Here is a 16,287-nt window from a genome sequence, read left to right on the forward strand (position 1 = left end):
TTGTAAAGAGCCATGATCCCTGGTACAAGAGACCTAATGTTTTCTTGTTAATGGACAAATAAGAAATGTTTTTGGGTTGTAAATCTTGTGTACTGTTATTGATGTCGTCGTTGTTATATTCCGTAGTGCAAAGTTGTTTAAAGTTGGGCATCCCTAGTGTGTTTTTGTTCCTAGCTAGGGTTAGACCTGACCTAGGGTGCATGCAAATTCCAACATGGTATCTGATCTACTTTGAAGGCTTAGATCAGAGTGTGCACGGGTGTCAACTCTAGGAGGGCGTTGTGAGATTGTTGCAGGAAGTAACAGTGTTGCCAACTTGAAATTGGCTAGACATGGAGTAGAAGGTTCAACAAAGAACATGGAGATGTGGTCTTGACTAGTTTAGTGACAAGATAGGATGGGAGCTAAGTCACCGGATTCGTCCTAAACCCCCTGCGAATCCCGAATCTGGCGAATCTGACACAATTCGGTCCGGATTCGTGTCCAAATCACAGGACACTTCGTGTCCGAGGGCGTGTCGCGATTTTCAGGGGCGTGTCGTGATTTTAGGACACATGTCCGGTTTCCAGGACTCGCTAAGCTCAGTGCGGGAAAGAAAAGGGCGCGTTTGCTTATTAATATTTTCATTTGGCAAGTGATTTGTGCTGTTGCAGCAAGGAGTAGAGCATTTTGGCAGCTTCATGATCAAGTCTAGGCCCTAGTATTGATATGCTATTCATGGTAATGTTAAATTCTTAAAGTAAAAGTGACATTCTCCTTAATCTTCATTTTCATCCTTTTACTTAAATTTTTAACATTACCATGAAATGACTCAGGATGTTTAAGAGTGGTTCCGGCCTCATTGAATTTCATATGGAGAAAATAGAATTTTAGATTTCATTCAAAATCCAGCAAACTTATCAGTTTTTCAGGATTTTAGGATTGGGGGATTGCAATGTTTCCATTGAATTTTGTCATGTATTAGGGTATGGAACTTGTATTTAATCAAGAGCACCAAACCAAGAGCTTCTGAATATGTCACTCCCGCTCCCGTTTTCACTCCCGCTCCCGTTTTCACTCCCGCTCCCCGCTTTCGCTCCCGCTCCCAAGTAACATTGTTCCTAATGATATGGGTCTGGACACCATTGTTGAGTTGGCATTGGCCAACATGGATCTCAATGATCCATTGCTAGAGCCTGTTAGATTTGATGACTTAGAGGGGTCAACGTCCATACCAACAGATGTAGAGGCGACTATGGATACAGGGGAGGAGGAGGATGCAGAGGAGAGCAGTGGGGACCATGATGATGGGGACAGTGATGCTGATTGATGCCTTGAGGCTTGTATACCTATAATTGTTTTATATTTTCTATTTCTATTTGCCATTGGCATTGCACCAACACTACCTATGTAACACATTTTGATTTGATGACTTAATGAGAAAACTACAATTGTCAGTGTGTTTATCTTACTATCTTGTAGTTGTAAGTTGTCTTTCAGTTATGAATTATGAATCATGATTTAAATTTTTAATAGATTTATCATTTATGTGACCAGTACCACTGACATTTATTTGAATTTTGTATGTACTCTGCATGCTAATAGCTATAGATGAAGATCTATGTTTGAAATCAATAAATTTGTATCATTAATTAAAATTTGTGTAAGAAATATGATAATATCTAATTTTTAATATATATATATATATATTTAATAAAATAATATATAACGCGTCCTGTTTCGGGGGGTCAACGTGTCCGAATCCGACACCACGAATCTCGAATCCTACATGTCCCGAATCCTCGTGTCAGGTGACTTAGGATGGGAGTTATGGTGGATTGGTGGAGAACTTGTTGCACAGCAGTGTGTTGTGAGGCAGGTTGCTGATGATGAACTTTCTTTGACTTGTCGAAGTATTTTGAGACAATTCAGGTGCCTTGGAAAGGAGTGCTTTGGCATGGACAAGGTAGCTCTGTGTGGATGGTAGGTTGATCATGAGATTGTTTCTTCATTGGGTTGCAAAGTTGTACATCTAGAATTGGTTCCACGTGCATATGAGGTGTTTGACCCAAGAGGATGAGAACACTTGCAGAGTTGAGTTGCAGTGGTCTAGAGCGGACTAGGCCAAGTGTTCAACCGCAGCTCGGAACTGACCTTGAAAGGACACAAGTTCAATTGCAACACTTTTCGGGAGGGAAAGAAAAGTGAGACAAGAGGAGGTTGTGTAGGTTCAAAGGGAGTCTGGCTTCAAAAGGAGACTACGAAGGAGAGTCATGCAAGGAAAGTCATGAACCATGCGAGGACATAAGTCACCTAACACAAGGCACGTAGAACACGAAAATACCAAGTATCTGACATGTGACACGATCACACCCTGAAACAAGACGTGTTGGAATTTCTAAGTCTAACTATTACAAACCCTTCATGTACTTTACTTATTTATTCCTACCTACTTGTTATGTTAATTAACAAGTTATTTACCATGTAAATATTGAAAATAAATACAAGTACATGCTCAACACATTACAAATCATCAACTGAAGGAACCAAAACAAGCACACAAGTGACACCGTTGTTTTTGGACCAATGTCCTGAGAAAAACCCAATGCAAGAAAACCGGTGCAGCTATCTGAGGGTTTTATTATTATGCAGCTTCTAAATACAATCTAGGTGCCAAAACCGGCTCACACAACAGAGAATAATCTCGGCAGTAGTAACTCTCAATCGGAGATAGATGTTTCGGCTGAAACCCCGGATAATCACTTCGGCAGCTTCACAGCTCCAATCTACCCCATGAAACCCCAGTGTCAGCCTCTAGGGACAACGTCAGCCCTTTCTAGCCCAGCGTTTGCCCAGCGTCACTCTGGCTTGGCCTGTGTCAGCCCTCTGTCCCTCTGCGTCACCCACGCTGGCCCTCTGAGGCATTGCACAACTCCTAGCTGCCTCTGCGTGAGCCCTGGCTGGCTCTGCTTGAACCCCTAGCTGTTTCTGTGTCCCTCACTCTTGGCTACTGCATTGATCCTCCTGGTGCTATCTTTGCCTCTCTGCTTCTATATTCGTTGCCCCTCAACTACAACTCTAATCACTCTCTCGACTTCCTCAGCAAACCCAGCCCCAAAAAGTCAAAATCTTGATCAACTCGGTGTGTTTTCCAAGTGACCCTCAAGCCTCCTCTTATGCTTTTCTCGTTGACAAATCAACGGCCGAGATTAAGTCCCTAATGAACGAATAAGATTAGATCTGGCTTGATCCATAACTTTTGGACCATTCTAACACAGTTTTATATTAATTCACATTAATATTTTATTTTCCCTAAGTTTAGACTTAGGGACTCCATTAAAAATTTAATTATTTTAATATCTCCCAAACTGTTTAGAATCTGCCCAAACCCTTTCTAAGTATTGGAGATATCATGTGCCTTAGCCTCTCCACCAATATTTGTGGCTAGAGCACATCTGATGCTACCCCAAATCAACACTTCCTCTTAGCGAGGACTGTGCTCAAGCAATACTCCTCACTAAGTATCACCGATCATCCGGTATCAATCCCTGTGCTAATGCTAGGCTTGCTGCCCATCATTTACACTGCTACATCTTGTACTGCTACCCATGGCCCTGCTACTGCCACTGGTGCATACGTACTACAACTCCCTCTCATCCTGTTGCATCGTCTTGCCCATAGCACTGTCATCGTTGATTGTTGCACTGCAACCCAGTTACTGAGAAGTAAGTAACTAATCTCCCAACTCTGACATCTTCGTCAGGCTAGAGACACCCATGATGTTGAAGCTCCCTCTGTCGTTGACAAGTGCTCCCTCTCTGACCTCTGCGCTGCTGCAACTATTCCATGCATCTCGCACCGTTGCACACCTCTCTGTGCCATCTTGCACTGGTGCAACACTCTCGTGCTTCTCGCACTGCTGCCTCACGTTGTCCTGGGAATCCTGCACTGTAGCTCCCTCTGTCGCTCCATCCGCATCCGTCTCTACTGACATCCACTAGTACTGCTACTCCTCTTCAGGGCTCCCGTAGCAAGGGCTAAACCAAGAGGCTGGGTACCTCGAGGATCCTGCCCCTCATCACCTGTAGTTCGTCTGACTACAGCGCGATGTCTCCCCACTTCCGCTCAAGTGGTGTGTGCACACTCATGGCACAGTCATCATCTGTCTCCACTTCCTTCTCCGCCCTTCTTGGCGCAGCCTTGGTCTCGGAGGCCTCTTCCTTGCTCTTCTTCCTTGGACACTAGGTCGCATAATGACCCAGCTCCCCACAGTGGAAGCATTTGACCTTGGAGAGGTCTTTCTTCTTTCGTTTCTCTCGCTTTCCCTCAGATGCTAGGGTAGCATCCAGCTCCTCCTCCTTGATTCTGATCCCCTTATTGCTACTTCTTGCCTTGCTCAACCTTTTGATCTCTTCTTGGCGAAGAGCCGCCCACATTTCCTCCCAATCTGGAAGGGTCGCCCTGCCCAGTATGCTCTGGACAAACACCTCCCAGTCTTTTGAGAATGCGTTCAAGGCTATTATCACCATCAATTCTTGATCCGGCATGGCCCCCATGGAAGTTAGTTGATCCCAGATCTCCTTCAACAGACCGAGGAAGATGTCGATTCATTCTCCCTTCTACATCTGGTATGACTGCCGCTGATTTTCTAGTAACATCCTTCTTTGCATAGAAGTATGGTGGTACAATTTTTTTAGGGCCTCCCACATCTCATTTGTCGTGTCCGTTTCGGCAATATGTGGTACTAAATGGTCCTTAACCCCGTCATGAATGATGCTCTTGGCCCTCGCCATTGCCTCCTCGTACTTGTCGTTATCAGCAGGGTCAACTAGGATTTCTATCATCCTCAAGGAGAAGTGCTTGACACAATTCCTGTTTAGAACAGATAAGATTTTGGCCTTCCAGACTACGAAGTTTGAGGCTCCGTCCAATCTGTCCTGGTCTCTTACCCTGTTCACTACCATCTCGTTGCTCCTCTACTTCCCTCCTAGAAGTTCTTGGTGTGACTCCTTCTGAGCCTCGATTACCCTCCTAGAAACCCTTCTGCCAATGTCGAGATGCCCCCACTCCCATCGTTAGTGTAGTTGCACCATTGATCCGGATTTCTCGGCTAGAAACCCTTGGTATCAACTCCCTCCTCCTTGGCCTTGCCCTGTTAGGTACTGTTCTGACTACAATACCCCACCAGCTCCACTCTGTAACTTACCCACAGCCTCCTAAACCCCAGCAAACTGAAGGTTAGAGCTCCTAGGCTCTACGCAAACAGGCACTGGCCAAAATGCTCCCCTAGCCAACTGCGTCAACCCTCTCAGTCTCTACATGAGCCTTTCTGCCCTCCTCAATCTCCTGTGATCTGCAACCTCCCTCTGATACCATGTTGGAATTTCTATGTCTAACTGTTAGAAACCCTTCATGTACTTTACTGATTTATTCCTACCTACTTGTTTTGTTAATTAACAAGTTATTTACGATGTAAATACTGAAAATAAATACAAGTACATGCTCAACACATTACAGATCATCAATTGAAGGAACCAAAACAAGCACACAAGTGACACCGTTGTTTTTGGACCAATGTCCCCGGAAAAACCCAATGTGGGAAAACCGGTGCAACTATCTGAGGCTTTTATTAATATGCAATTTCTAAATACAATATGTGTGCCAAAACTGGCTCACCCAACAAAGAAAAATCTCAGCAGTAGTACCTCTCAGTTGGAGACAGATGTTCCGGCTGAAACCCCGAATAATCACTCTGCCAGCTTCACAGCTCCAATCTGCCCCACGAAACCCCAGCGTCAGCCTCTAGGGACAACGTCAACCCTTTCTGGCCCAGCTTTTGCCCAGCGTCACTCTGGCTTGGCCTGCGTCAGTGCTCTGGCCCTCTACGTCACCCACGCTAGCCATCTAAGGCACTACGCAGCGCCTAGCTGCCTCTACGTGAACCCTGGCTGGCTTTGTGTGAACCCCTGGCTGGTTTTGCGTCCCTCACTCTCAACTACTGCGCTAATCCTCCTGGTGCTATCTCTGCCTCTCTTCTTCTGTATTCACTGCCCCTCAGCTGCAACTCTGATCACTCTCTCGACTTCCTCAGCAAACCCAGCCCCAGAAAGTCGAAATCTTGATCAACTTAGTATGTTCTCCAAGTGACCCTCAAGCCTCCTCTTATACTTTTCTCGTTGACAAATCAACGGCCGAGATTAAGTCCCTAATCAACGGCTAAGATTAGATCTAGCTTGATCCATGACTTCCAGACCATTCTAACATAGTTTTATATTAATTCACATTAATATTTTATTTTCCCTAAGTTTAGACTTAGGGACTCCATTAAAACTATTAATTATTTTAATATCTCCCAAACTGTTTAGCATCTGCGCAAACCCTTTATGGGTATTGGAGATCTCATGTGCCTTAGCCTCTCCACCAATTTTCATGGCTAGAGCACATCTGATGCTACCCCAAATCAACAAGACGTGGAGGACAAGTTATATATTATATATTCAAAAATATAAAAAACGAGTGAATTACACCAAAAATATGAAATATATAAAACATTTAGATTATGATGATACAAATTCAACACAAAACTAATGCATATAACCAAAATAGCATTGAGTGCAGATGCAATCCATCTCTCAACCAAAAATTCATCAACAAAGAGGCCCTAAATGGCTACAACAAATAACTAGTACTATATATCACCAAAATCATTGTCTATATTGAGATCCTCATCATCAACATCACCCTCTATGCATTAAAATAAGATAGAAAAAGCTTAACATGTCAAATCGAGATTTTGTTCGAGTGATGGGTGCATTTTTACTATGGTCATGATAGAGGAGTTCACCAATCAATGCCACCAACATCAAGGTACATAGAGGGCTTGGTCCTCTTAACTAAATGTTAGTTCCATATGCTCATACATGACAAACTGCAATGGAAATGTTGTAATCTCCCCAATCCAGAAATCTTGAACACTGTTAAGTCTGTTGGATTTTGAATGGGATCTAAAACTATACTTTCTGCATATGAAATCCAATGAGGTTGAAACCACTCTCAAACATCTTGAGTCATTTCATGGTAATGCTAAAAATTTAAGTCAAATCCACTTCCCAACACTTGGAATCCCTTCTAGCATTGCTTAATTTCTCTTAGTTGCACTTCAAAAGCTTTGAGAGCTCCAAAATTGTGACTAAATTGAGTGAGAATGAGGCAATATATCGATTTCAAGATGTTTTTTTCACAGAACACGTGTCTAAATTTCGGGACACCGGTAGGGCTCCTGTTTGACACAAGTCAATCTCATACCCTGTGAATAAGACATATGTCAAGCTCATATCAAGTCAGACACGCAAGCTTCACGACACGTCGGGGATAGGGACGTGTCTTCTCTTTTTCTTTCTTTTAATTTTTCCCATGCATACATTAGAAGTACAATGTTAAATGAAGGTGTTGACACCAATCTTATTGGCATGGGACACTTCAAACCATCAACCATGTCGCCTAGCTTGTCCATAGTCATGAACTTTGATTTGCCATTCCTCCTAGAACCTGAGCCAATAGACAATCATGCTATTTCATGGATCTAGTTCAGATCAAGAATCACACATTTTCTGAAACTGAGTTGTGCTTAAGAGAAAACAATTAATTTGGATTTGCAGATGTCAACATTAAAGTTTTGTATATTGACATGCAATCATAGACCATCTTGCAGCTTCCCTACTATAGACGTGCATTGAGTAATACACCTTTCTCTTTTCAAAAATTGCTTCCTAATTGACATATGAAATACTACATACTGAATTACATCCCTTCCAAATTGCTACAGCCAAACGCTGAGCTTTGATAAATGCTTTAGCGTAATAATCATAAAAAAAACTGCATCAAAAGACATTATAATGATCAGGTGAAGCGAACAAAGTTCCTTCTTAACATTAATTACTCCATAAGACTTGGACTATAAAGATATCCATGAGGATACAAATATTATATATTAATGTGTGAATAAGAATGATACAAATGAGAGCGAGAGGTATGCTTATATATTATGCAAGGTCCTCTTCGTGGAGAGTCATGTCTCATTTAGACATGACTCTTCAACCTAATTACTAATTAACTAATCATTATTAATTATTATCGTTTACATTATTTCCTATATATTTATTCATAACATTGCCTTCCTCCTCAAAAAGCTTTGTCCTCAAAGCTTGTCGATGAAAAAGGCTTGATCTCTTTTGCGGGTTAGAATGTCTTCTCGTCTTTGGAATAGTCATCTTCGTTGATACAAGTTGATATGATCTTCTAAGTGACAAACAAAACTGTCGCACTAAGAAGGGATCAAACCATCCTAGATTGATCTTCTGTGGAATCAAATTTTGTGATGAATAGTTATGATAGGACTGCATTCTGCAAACTTCAGTATCCTTGGGAACATAATTTTGTCGTTTATTTTCTGAGCGATATTGGTATGTAGCTTGATTGGAAAGTCTGCTCTTGTGATTTGGATGTCGATACATAGCTCCTTTGGTCTGGCTTTCCTCTATCATATTAGTGGTTGATTCTTGATTTTCTTCAGGCACTGTTGTTGTTAAGTTGGCAATTGAATCATCATTTGGAATGTCCATTGTTTGGATTGCAGCTTCTGCATATGTTTTAACTTCTCTAGATTCCTCTTCTTCCTTACTTGTGATATTGACTAGATCAATATATATTCCCTTATCTTCAACTTGGACTACAACCACTGACGACTTCGATACTTCACCTTGAAGTTGTTCTGGCTTGTCATTCAGCGATTTCTTGTCAATTTTAAGTTTTTTTATTTGCATGAGTAGGGTTTGGTTATGATTTCTTAAACGTAAAAGTTCATCATTTCTTGAATTGTTGACTTTATTCTTGGTAGCTTCATCATCTTTTAAACTTTTAATTTGTTCTAATAATGTCTAATTAAGGCTCTTAAAACGTAAATTTTCTTCTTCTTGTTCTAATAAATGCTTCTTGAGTTCCTTCTTTGTGGCTTTGGCTTTCTTGACTTGTTCGAGTAGTTTTTCATTGTGATCTCTGAGGCGCGAAATTTCTTTGTCTTTACTGCAGATGGCTTCTTCAAGCTCTTTTTGCTTCTTTTTTTTGTTATCTTGAAACATCAAGTCTGAAATATCCTTAAAGTCTTCTGATGAAGGCTTTATCGGTTTTGACTTCATTGTCACATCCTGGAAGATGGTCATCGTCCTCTTGTAAGGAAACATCAAAATCTTTTTTTCTAAGTTAAACATGAACGTACCTAATAGCTTAAACCAAGGTTGACCGAGAATTATGTCAATCTTCCTATTATACATAGTTGCAACACGGAATTGAGATATGTACTCATAATGATCTACTATCACTTGTAAATCACTAATTGCATACTCCTTTTTGCCACAAATATCTATTCTTTCACCATTGCTTGGCTCTTGAATTAATAACTGATTTGCCAAATTAATATTGATATTATTTTGCTTGTTGCTTGTGCTGATAACAATATTAATTTCTTTTCCTTGGATACTTCCTTTTAATGAAATTAAACTATAATCCTTAATCGAAAAACCATTGTAGGAAAATCATCCTTCCCTTGTTTCCTGATTAGACTCCATTTTGTATTTGTCCCAATGAACTTAGGGCATTTTAAGTAGCCCCCTTTTTTAATAAACTTTCGAAACTCTTAATTTATTTCCCCTTTTTCATCTTTTCTTTTTTTAAATATAATTTTTTATTTTGGTTTCGAATTTTATATACATCTATATATATATATATATATATATATATATATATGATTTTTGTTTTTTTATAACTTATTATTATTATTATTATTTTAAATAATAATAATAATTAAATTAGCTAATTAATTTTAATTAATTATATTAATTAAATTAGTTAATTAACTCTAATATGTATCAAATTATTATTTAAAGGGGGTGAGACTATCCCACGATAGTCACACCGTTTGAGTGCCAAATGTGACTGTTGACGTAGGTTGTGATGAAGACGACTGCAAAGAACTTCAGACGCGGCTTGTAGCTACGTTCAACATTGGTGGTGGTTGCGGCTTGGGCCGATTTAAGAGACAACTGAGTGTGGCTGAGCAACGATGGAGGATCGTGGTCGGGGCAACGTTGACAGGAAGACGCAGAGAACGGAATCGGGCAGCAGGACTGCGATAAGGACGAGCTAGGTGACGTTGGAGGATCGTGGTTAGGGCAGTGGTTGACAGAGAGACGCAGAGAACGGGATTGGGCGGCAGGGATGCAATAAGGACACACTGGAAATGTTATAGATGGTGATAGTGACGACGGGCAGCTTACAGCGGCGACAGTTGTGGTTAGCGACCAGCGATAGGGACGTGGGTGGAAATGATGCAGAGGATGACGGGGATGGTGTAACAGTCGAACTCAGCGGAGGTAAATTGACTTGTGGCGGTTCTGAAGAGTGTGGTGGCCACACGGCGGCAACTGCAAAAGCCGCAACACGATTTTGATTACCTTTTTTTCGAATGATTTTGTTTATTTATTTATTCATTATTAGTTTTTTTTATATAATCGATTTTTTTAAAATAGTTTTATTTATTTTTTTATTTTTATTTTTTTTACTTCTTTTTCTTAGCTATTTTTTTCACCCTTTTTTTAAATGGCCAAAGGCCTGACGGTGAATCTGGAGGAATGGAGAATCTCCAAGACTGACGAACACCTTAAATCACGACGACAACAAGGTTGAGAGCAGGTTGATGGCCAAAGGCTGGATCAGACGAAGCTATGATACCAATGAAGCGAACAAAATTCCTTCTTAAGATTAATTACTCTAGACGACTTGGAATATAAATGTATCCATGGGGATACAAAATTATATATTAAAATTTAAATGTGTGAATAAGAATGATACAAATGAGAGCGAGAGGTCTGCTTAAATATTATGCAGGTGCCTCTTCATGGAGAGTCATGGCTCATTTAGACATGACTCTTCAACCTAATTATTAATTAACTAATCATTATTAATTATTATCATTTACATTTACATTATTTCCTATATATTTATTCATAACATCAGGACATCCTCCCATCATATGGCATAGATAGGAGAAAAGCTTCAGCAAATAAGAATCATAGATACAAAATATAGTGGTGAATGCACAAAGTGTTTCATATAAAATCACAGTACTAATACATTTAAAGCGAATATTTACAATTACCCTTCAGCAGTTGATGATAATGAATCCACCAATTTTGGAAGTGAGTTGAGCAAAGCTTCCTGTCCAAAATGGAGTTACGAAAACTTTATAATGGATTATTATGATGTGGTAGCTTTAATTTTACTTCTAAAGAACTCACAAGATAAAATATAACATAACAAAGGGTTCAACAATTTACTCATTCCATCTAGGCAAAAAGCATAGTCAAACACTTGATCAAATTTACAGTTTACTCAAAGATTTATTAGCATGATCTTGGAAGATCGTCTGTGTTCTAAGGTGCCATGTGAGCAAAACTTCAAATGCATCATTACAAGATCAAAATGGCCCTGAAGATCGTCTTTCTTGATGTAGCTTTTCAATAATTTCGCAGGAATCTTTCTCAGGATAAGAGTACTGTACCTTCTTTATACGTTGACCTATAACACCAGTTGATTCGATCAAAATTGTTTCTGGATTCACTCCAAGAAGCTGCAATAACCCCAAAGTTAAAACAAGCTATGCAGAAATTAAACATTAAAAAATGAATGATGATATAAACCAGAACCTTCGCAACAGCCTCAGCACAGTCTAGTGTATCTTGATAGCCTGCATCACCCTACAATACAAACAAGACTCATGATAGGATTTGCATATTGAAACACTAAGTCTTGCTGTTTTCTAATTGAGTGCACATTTCCTAAATAAAAAAGATTGCTTATAAAAAAGTTTTATTTTGCAGAGTAGAAGTAACTGTGAAGCACAAGTATATTTTGCAAACAAACATTCATCCTGACAGCTTACATCAGTCAAAAAACTACACAAAAGGAATGCAATCCCTATTGAAGGACTTTCAAATAAGATTAATAAGGCTCCAACAATATCAAACTCAGAGTGAAGAGTGTTCTATACTTCATCAGACTACATTAAACTGAAAATTTCGCTTGGTCAATTTAACATCACAGGGCTTATTTCTCAAAATAACAAGCTGCAACCTCACTATATAGTAGAGGAAACATGGCTAACTACCAACTACTTGCTCCAGTATGCCAACTCACCGTTGCAGCATTTGCTTGACCTGCATTAATTAAAACGCCACGTGCCTGAAAATTTTTGATTAAACATAATGTTTAGCCATGCTCTCTTAAGAATAGAATTGATAGAAAAGCGTAACCTGACCACGTCATGAACATAACCAGGAGAGCCCATATAATTAAAATCACTTCAGGTCACTCACATTCTCTGTGTATTCGAGCAGTAGAGTTCATGAGGACACAGACAAGGAAAAATAGCGGAAGGCTGATCTGGGGAGTCAAAAATATTATGCATAGAAGCATACATCAAGAACCTTACAAGTAAAGTCCGCTTTGCTTACCACAGATGATGCACTCAAAACCTTCCTGCAGTAAAGCACAGGTGCAGCTGCAACCACATTTTCTGTAAATGCACCTGCAGCAAGACGACCAGAGTAAAAGTGGTCAATGAGGAGTTTCAGACTTACGTCAACAAACTATTGAAGAGAAAAACTCAAATATCATATCACTGACAGCCTAAAGTGAAAATGAGGGAATTCCAAATAACCTGCACAACCATGCACTTACACAAATAAAATCACGAGTCACAGATAAAAACAACAGGAGATCCAGCAAAAAAAAAAATTAGAGAAAGAAAGAAGACAGTATGATTGGAGGTTGATCCCCATACCCCCATGCTAGTGGATTCTCACCCATGCATTTGGGGCATAGAACAATATCAAATATTGTTTGGCCAAGGTTGTAGCGATGATGTGGAAGCAATAATTTCAGGGTTCTCTGTGCATATGGCATACCAGTCAATGTTCTTTGCTCACGCTATTGGCATGAAATGGTACAAGCCATCAACAATGCCTCTAAAGGACATAGGAGCCCCAAGTACAAAAAAGTAGAGCCATGGCACTTGACAGGGAAAGATCCAGAATAGATAATGCTCTAGGACATTTTAGAAATGATTGGACTGAATATGGCATATCCATAGTATCTAATGGTTGGACAAATGTTGAATGCCGGCCATTGATAAATGTTCTTGGCATGTCTACTAGCGGTGCAATTTTCCTTCCAGCCTATGACTACTTAGATCGTTACAATACCAGTATAAATATTGTGGATATTAAATCCACTCAAGAGATCAAGTCATGTCATTCAAGCCATTGCCAATAACACTGCTAACTGTAAGGCAACAGCAGCAATCATTGAGTATATGTACCATAACATATTTTGGTTACGGTGTTTGGTAACATATTATTGCGATGAAGGACCATGACTAGAAATGGATTGGTGCATTTACAAGGAAGGGAAGAGTGATAAAATTCATTACCTGTAATAGCCATGCCCACTATATTTTCCACAAACACTCTAAGTTGGATCTACTTAAGATAGAAAAGAATAGATTTGCAAGCTATTACCTCATCTCTAGACACTTTCTAAAGGTCAAAGAGGCATCATGGGAGCACCCTATCATCTCCGAGGTACAGCTGCTCTCCAAGCCAATGTCCTGGCCTCAAAGGTCAACATCCTGGCCTCTGTGCTAAATTCTCATCAAGGCCAAAACTCCTCAAAGGTGCCCCAACGTCCCCATATCAAGTGTCTTGCATCATCATGGAATGTGGTTGGACATCCTCTACAAAGTGTTCGAGAAGCAAAACATTATCCCTTGAGGGATCTTGGCAACACTAGAAGAACCAACTAGCATATCAACAACATGGGTACAAGAACCATCGGAGCATCAAGGTGGACCATATTTTAATGTCAAACCCATCAAAGTACTTCAAACAAATATCATCTTCAAATTTCTCACTAGCATATGATTCTATACAAGTTATCATACTTGGGTATGGAAGGTGTTAAGTTTTGGTATGTTCTATGCTAGAGCAATTTATTTAAATTTTCACAGTTAGCAATCACATCAGCATTACGATAAACTGCAGATAGAACATAAGTATAAAACGCAGAAGACAAGCCAAGACAAGAGGACACAAGATGTGGCGCGAGCCAGGGACAAACCCCACAATGTGTGGGGAAACCCTTTGATCAAATCTTCTTTTATGTTCTTCAATAGTTCAGCAGAGAGAGAGAGATAGAGTACAATGATTTTAAGTCAATACTTGACTTGCCAAATAGGAGATCAGACATCAGAGATCTTCACCGTGAAGATGACACAATGAGGTTGTAGATCTGATACCAAGGACTGAAGATATGCAGCAGATGAACAGCTCTGTCAATTATCCAGATTACTGAAGCTTTCCTTCCATGAGACTCTCCTTCCTTTGCTGCTTCACTGATCATGTCAAGGCTGCTAATCTGGTACCTTTCATATGCAACAAGGACTGGTGCATTTCATGGCAGACCTTATGAACACAGCTCCTCAAAAGGTCTCCAACTGCTGGCTATGGCCTGCGGCCTAGCCCAGCAGTGGACAGTTGGACTGCAACTACGTTCCTTCAAACAGTGATTCAAACAGCCCTTACATAGCAGCCTCAATCTCCTCTTTATAGCGGATTCTCCTTCCCTTTAAATCGAGCTTAGGAGCAATACTAACATGCTCAAACAGCCTTGCTGTCACCTACAGCAATGTGACATTATCATTGATCCTTCATGCTGTAATATAGTTACCTTGCTGCGTTTTAGATTCACTTTCCTGCTGCGTCTAAGGGTCCTTTCATACTGTGATAAGGTCTCCTTTAAATACAGCCTTCCTCCTTTATTTGCTGCTGATTATGACCTCCTTTAGGACTGTGACTAGGGCAGCACTAGCCCTACTTTGACAGCGGATTAGGGCACACCTGCACTGCAGCTTAAACTCCTTGTTTGGACTGCGGTTTAAGGCACAGTTTTACAGCTGCTTGAGACCTCCATTTTCGGTGACTGGAACCTCCTTCTTTGACTGCGGATAAGGCAGATTTTGACTGTGGATAAGGAGCTGTGCATAGGGTCAATAGACAGCGGATTCAGGCCTTCATTTAGGGTCTATATTAGCCCTCCTTTCATCTGCAGATTGAGCCTCTTGAGACAGCGTATAGGGGCTTATTCATGCTGCACATAAGTCTCCTCATTTCTGTGTGTAGGTCTCCTCATAGGTCTGCGGCTTACTGTGGCTAGGGCATCACTGCAGCTAGGGCATCAGCTACTGCAGCTAGGGCATCATCTACTTAGCCCAGCGTACTCTTAGTGTCTCTCCTCACCAAAAACCCAAAGACGTGGAGAGGAGGAGATCACATGAAGAGTGTGTCTAAAAGACTTCACATCCTCTCTTATTTATACTAAAAGCGTAGAGGTTGAATAGACACGTCGGTTGGGCTTCTAGAGCCTACATATGTGCTGGTCGGCTTGACAATAATTACATAAACAAAATAAATTCATATCTCCATAAATACTTATCGGAATCGGATGATCTTTGGATCAATCCTACACTTCTCGACGAGAGGGATCCAATAAAAATATCAGCTGCCAGAAATAAGCCAACCCACATGGAGTTTGGCCCTAGTTGCCAATTTAACACTCCCTCTCAACTAGGGAGAACTCCATCTGCTGATCCATATGTACGACTGTACTATCTCTGCCATTAGTGCCTTGCACTACTCTGCCTAGCTCTGCTGGCTCTACTCAACTCTGTTGGCTTTGCTCTGCTCTGCTCAGCTCTGCTAGCTCGGCTCTGCTCTGCTCAGCACTGCTGGCTCTGCTAGCTCTGCTCTGCTCAGCGCTGCTGGCTCTGCTCAGCTCTGCTAGCTTTGCTCTGCTGGCTCTGCTCTGCTCTGCTCATCTCCGTTGAACTATGAGGAAGAAGAATTGATCGAGAATGAGTCATATCATTCTCCACTGACCTGAAGTCAGTCTCAGAGTGCATACCACTGGTCCCAGACCAGTCTCAACTGACCTGAAGTCAGCTTCATAGTAAGTACCACTCCTACCACTGGTCCCAGACCAGTATCGCAGTCTTAGAGAGTGTACCACTGGTCCCAGACCAGTTTCAACCGACCCGAAGTCAGCGTCATAGTATGTACCACTCTCACTAGTCCCAGACCAGTACTGCACTGACACGAAGTCAGTCTCGGAATATGTACCACTGGTCCCAGACCAGTCTCA

General features: G+C 40.8%; 1 protein-coding gene across 4 annotated transcripts in view; it reads right to left on the reverse strand.

Moving 5' to 3' along the window:
- The window catches only part of LOC149230849 (arginine biosynthesis protein ArgJ family), a 291,055-nt gene that overhangs the window by 139,370 nt on the left and 135,398 nt on the right, over positions 1–16,287 (reverse strand). For all 4 annotated transcript variants that reach the window (XM_089379078.1, XM_089379077.1, XM_089379075.1 and 1 more), the window contains 5 exons: positions 12,546–12,619; positions 12,229–12,273; positions 11,739–11,789; positions 11,594–11,662; positions 11,192–11,250 (listed from right to left, as the gene is read on the reverse strand). In XM_089379078.1, coding sequence (XP_089235204.1) covers positions 11,192–11,250; positions 11,594–11,662; positions 11,739–11,789; positions 12,229–12,273; positions 12,546–12,619 — 298 coding nt within the window. The remainder of the gene's footprint in view (positions 1–11,191; positions 11,251–11,593; positions 11,663–11,738; positions 11,790–12,228; positions 12,274–12,545; positions 12,620–16,287) is intronic.

Source organism: Pinus tabuliformis, chromosome J (genome assembly GCF_031772625.1).
Source record: "Pinus tabuliformis cultivar Carrire ecotype Pingquan chromosome J, CPIR1, whole genome shotgun sequence".
NCBI classification, from domain to species: domain Eukaryota; kingdom Viridiplantae; phylum Streptophyta; class Pinopsida; order Pinales; family Pinaceae; genus Pinus; species Pinus tabuliformis.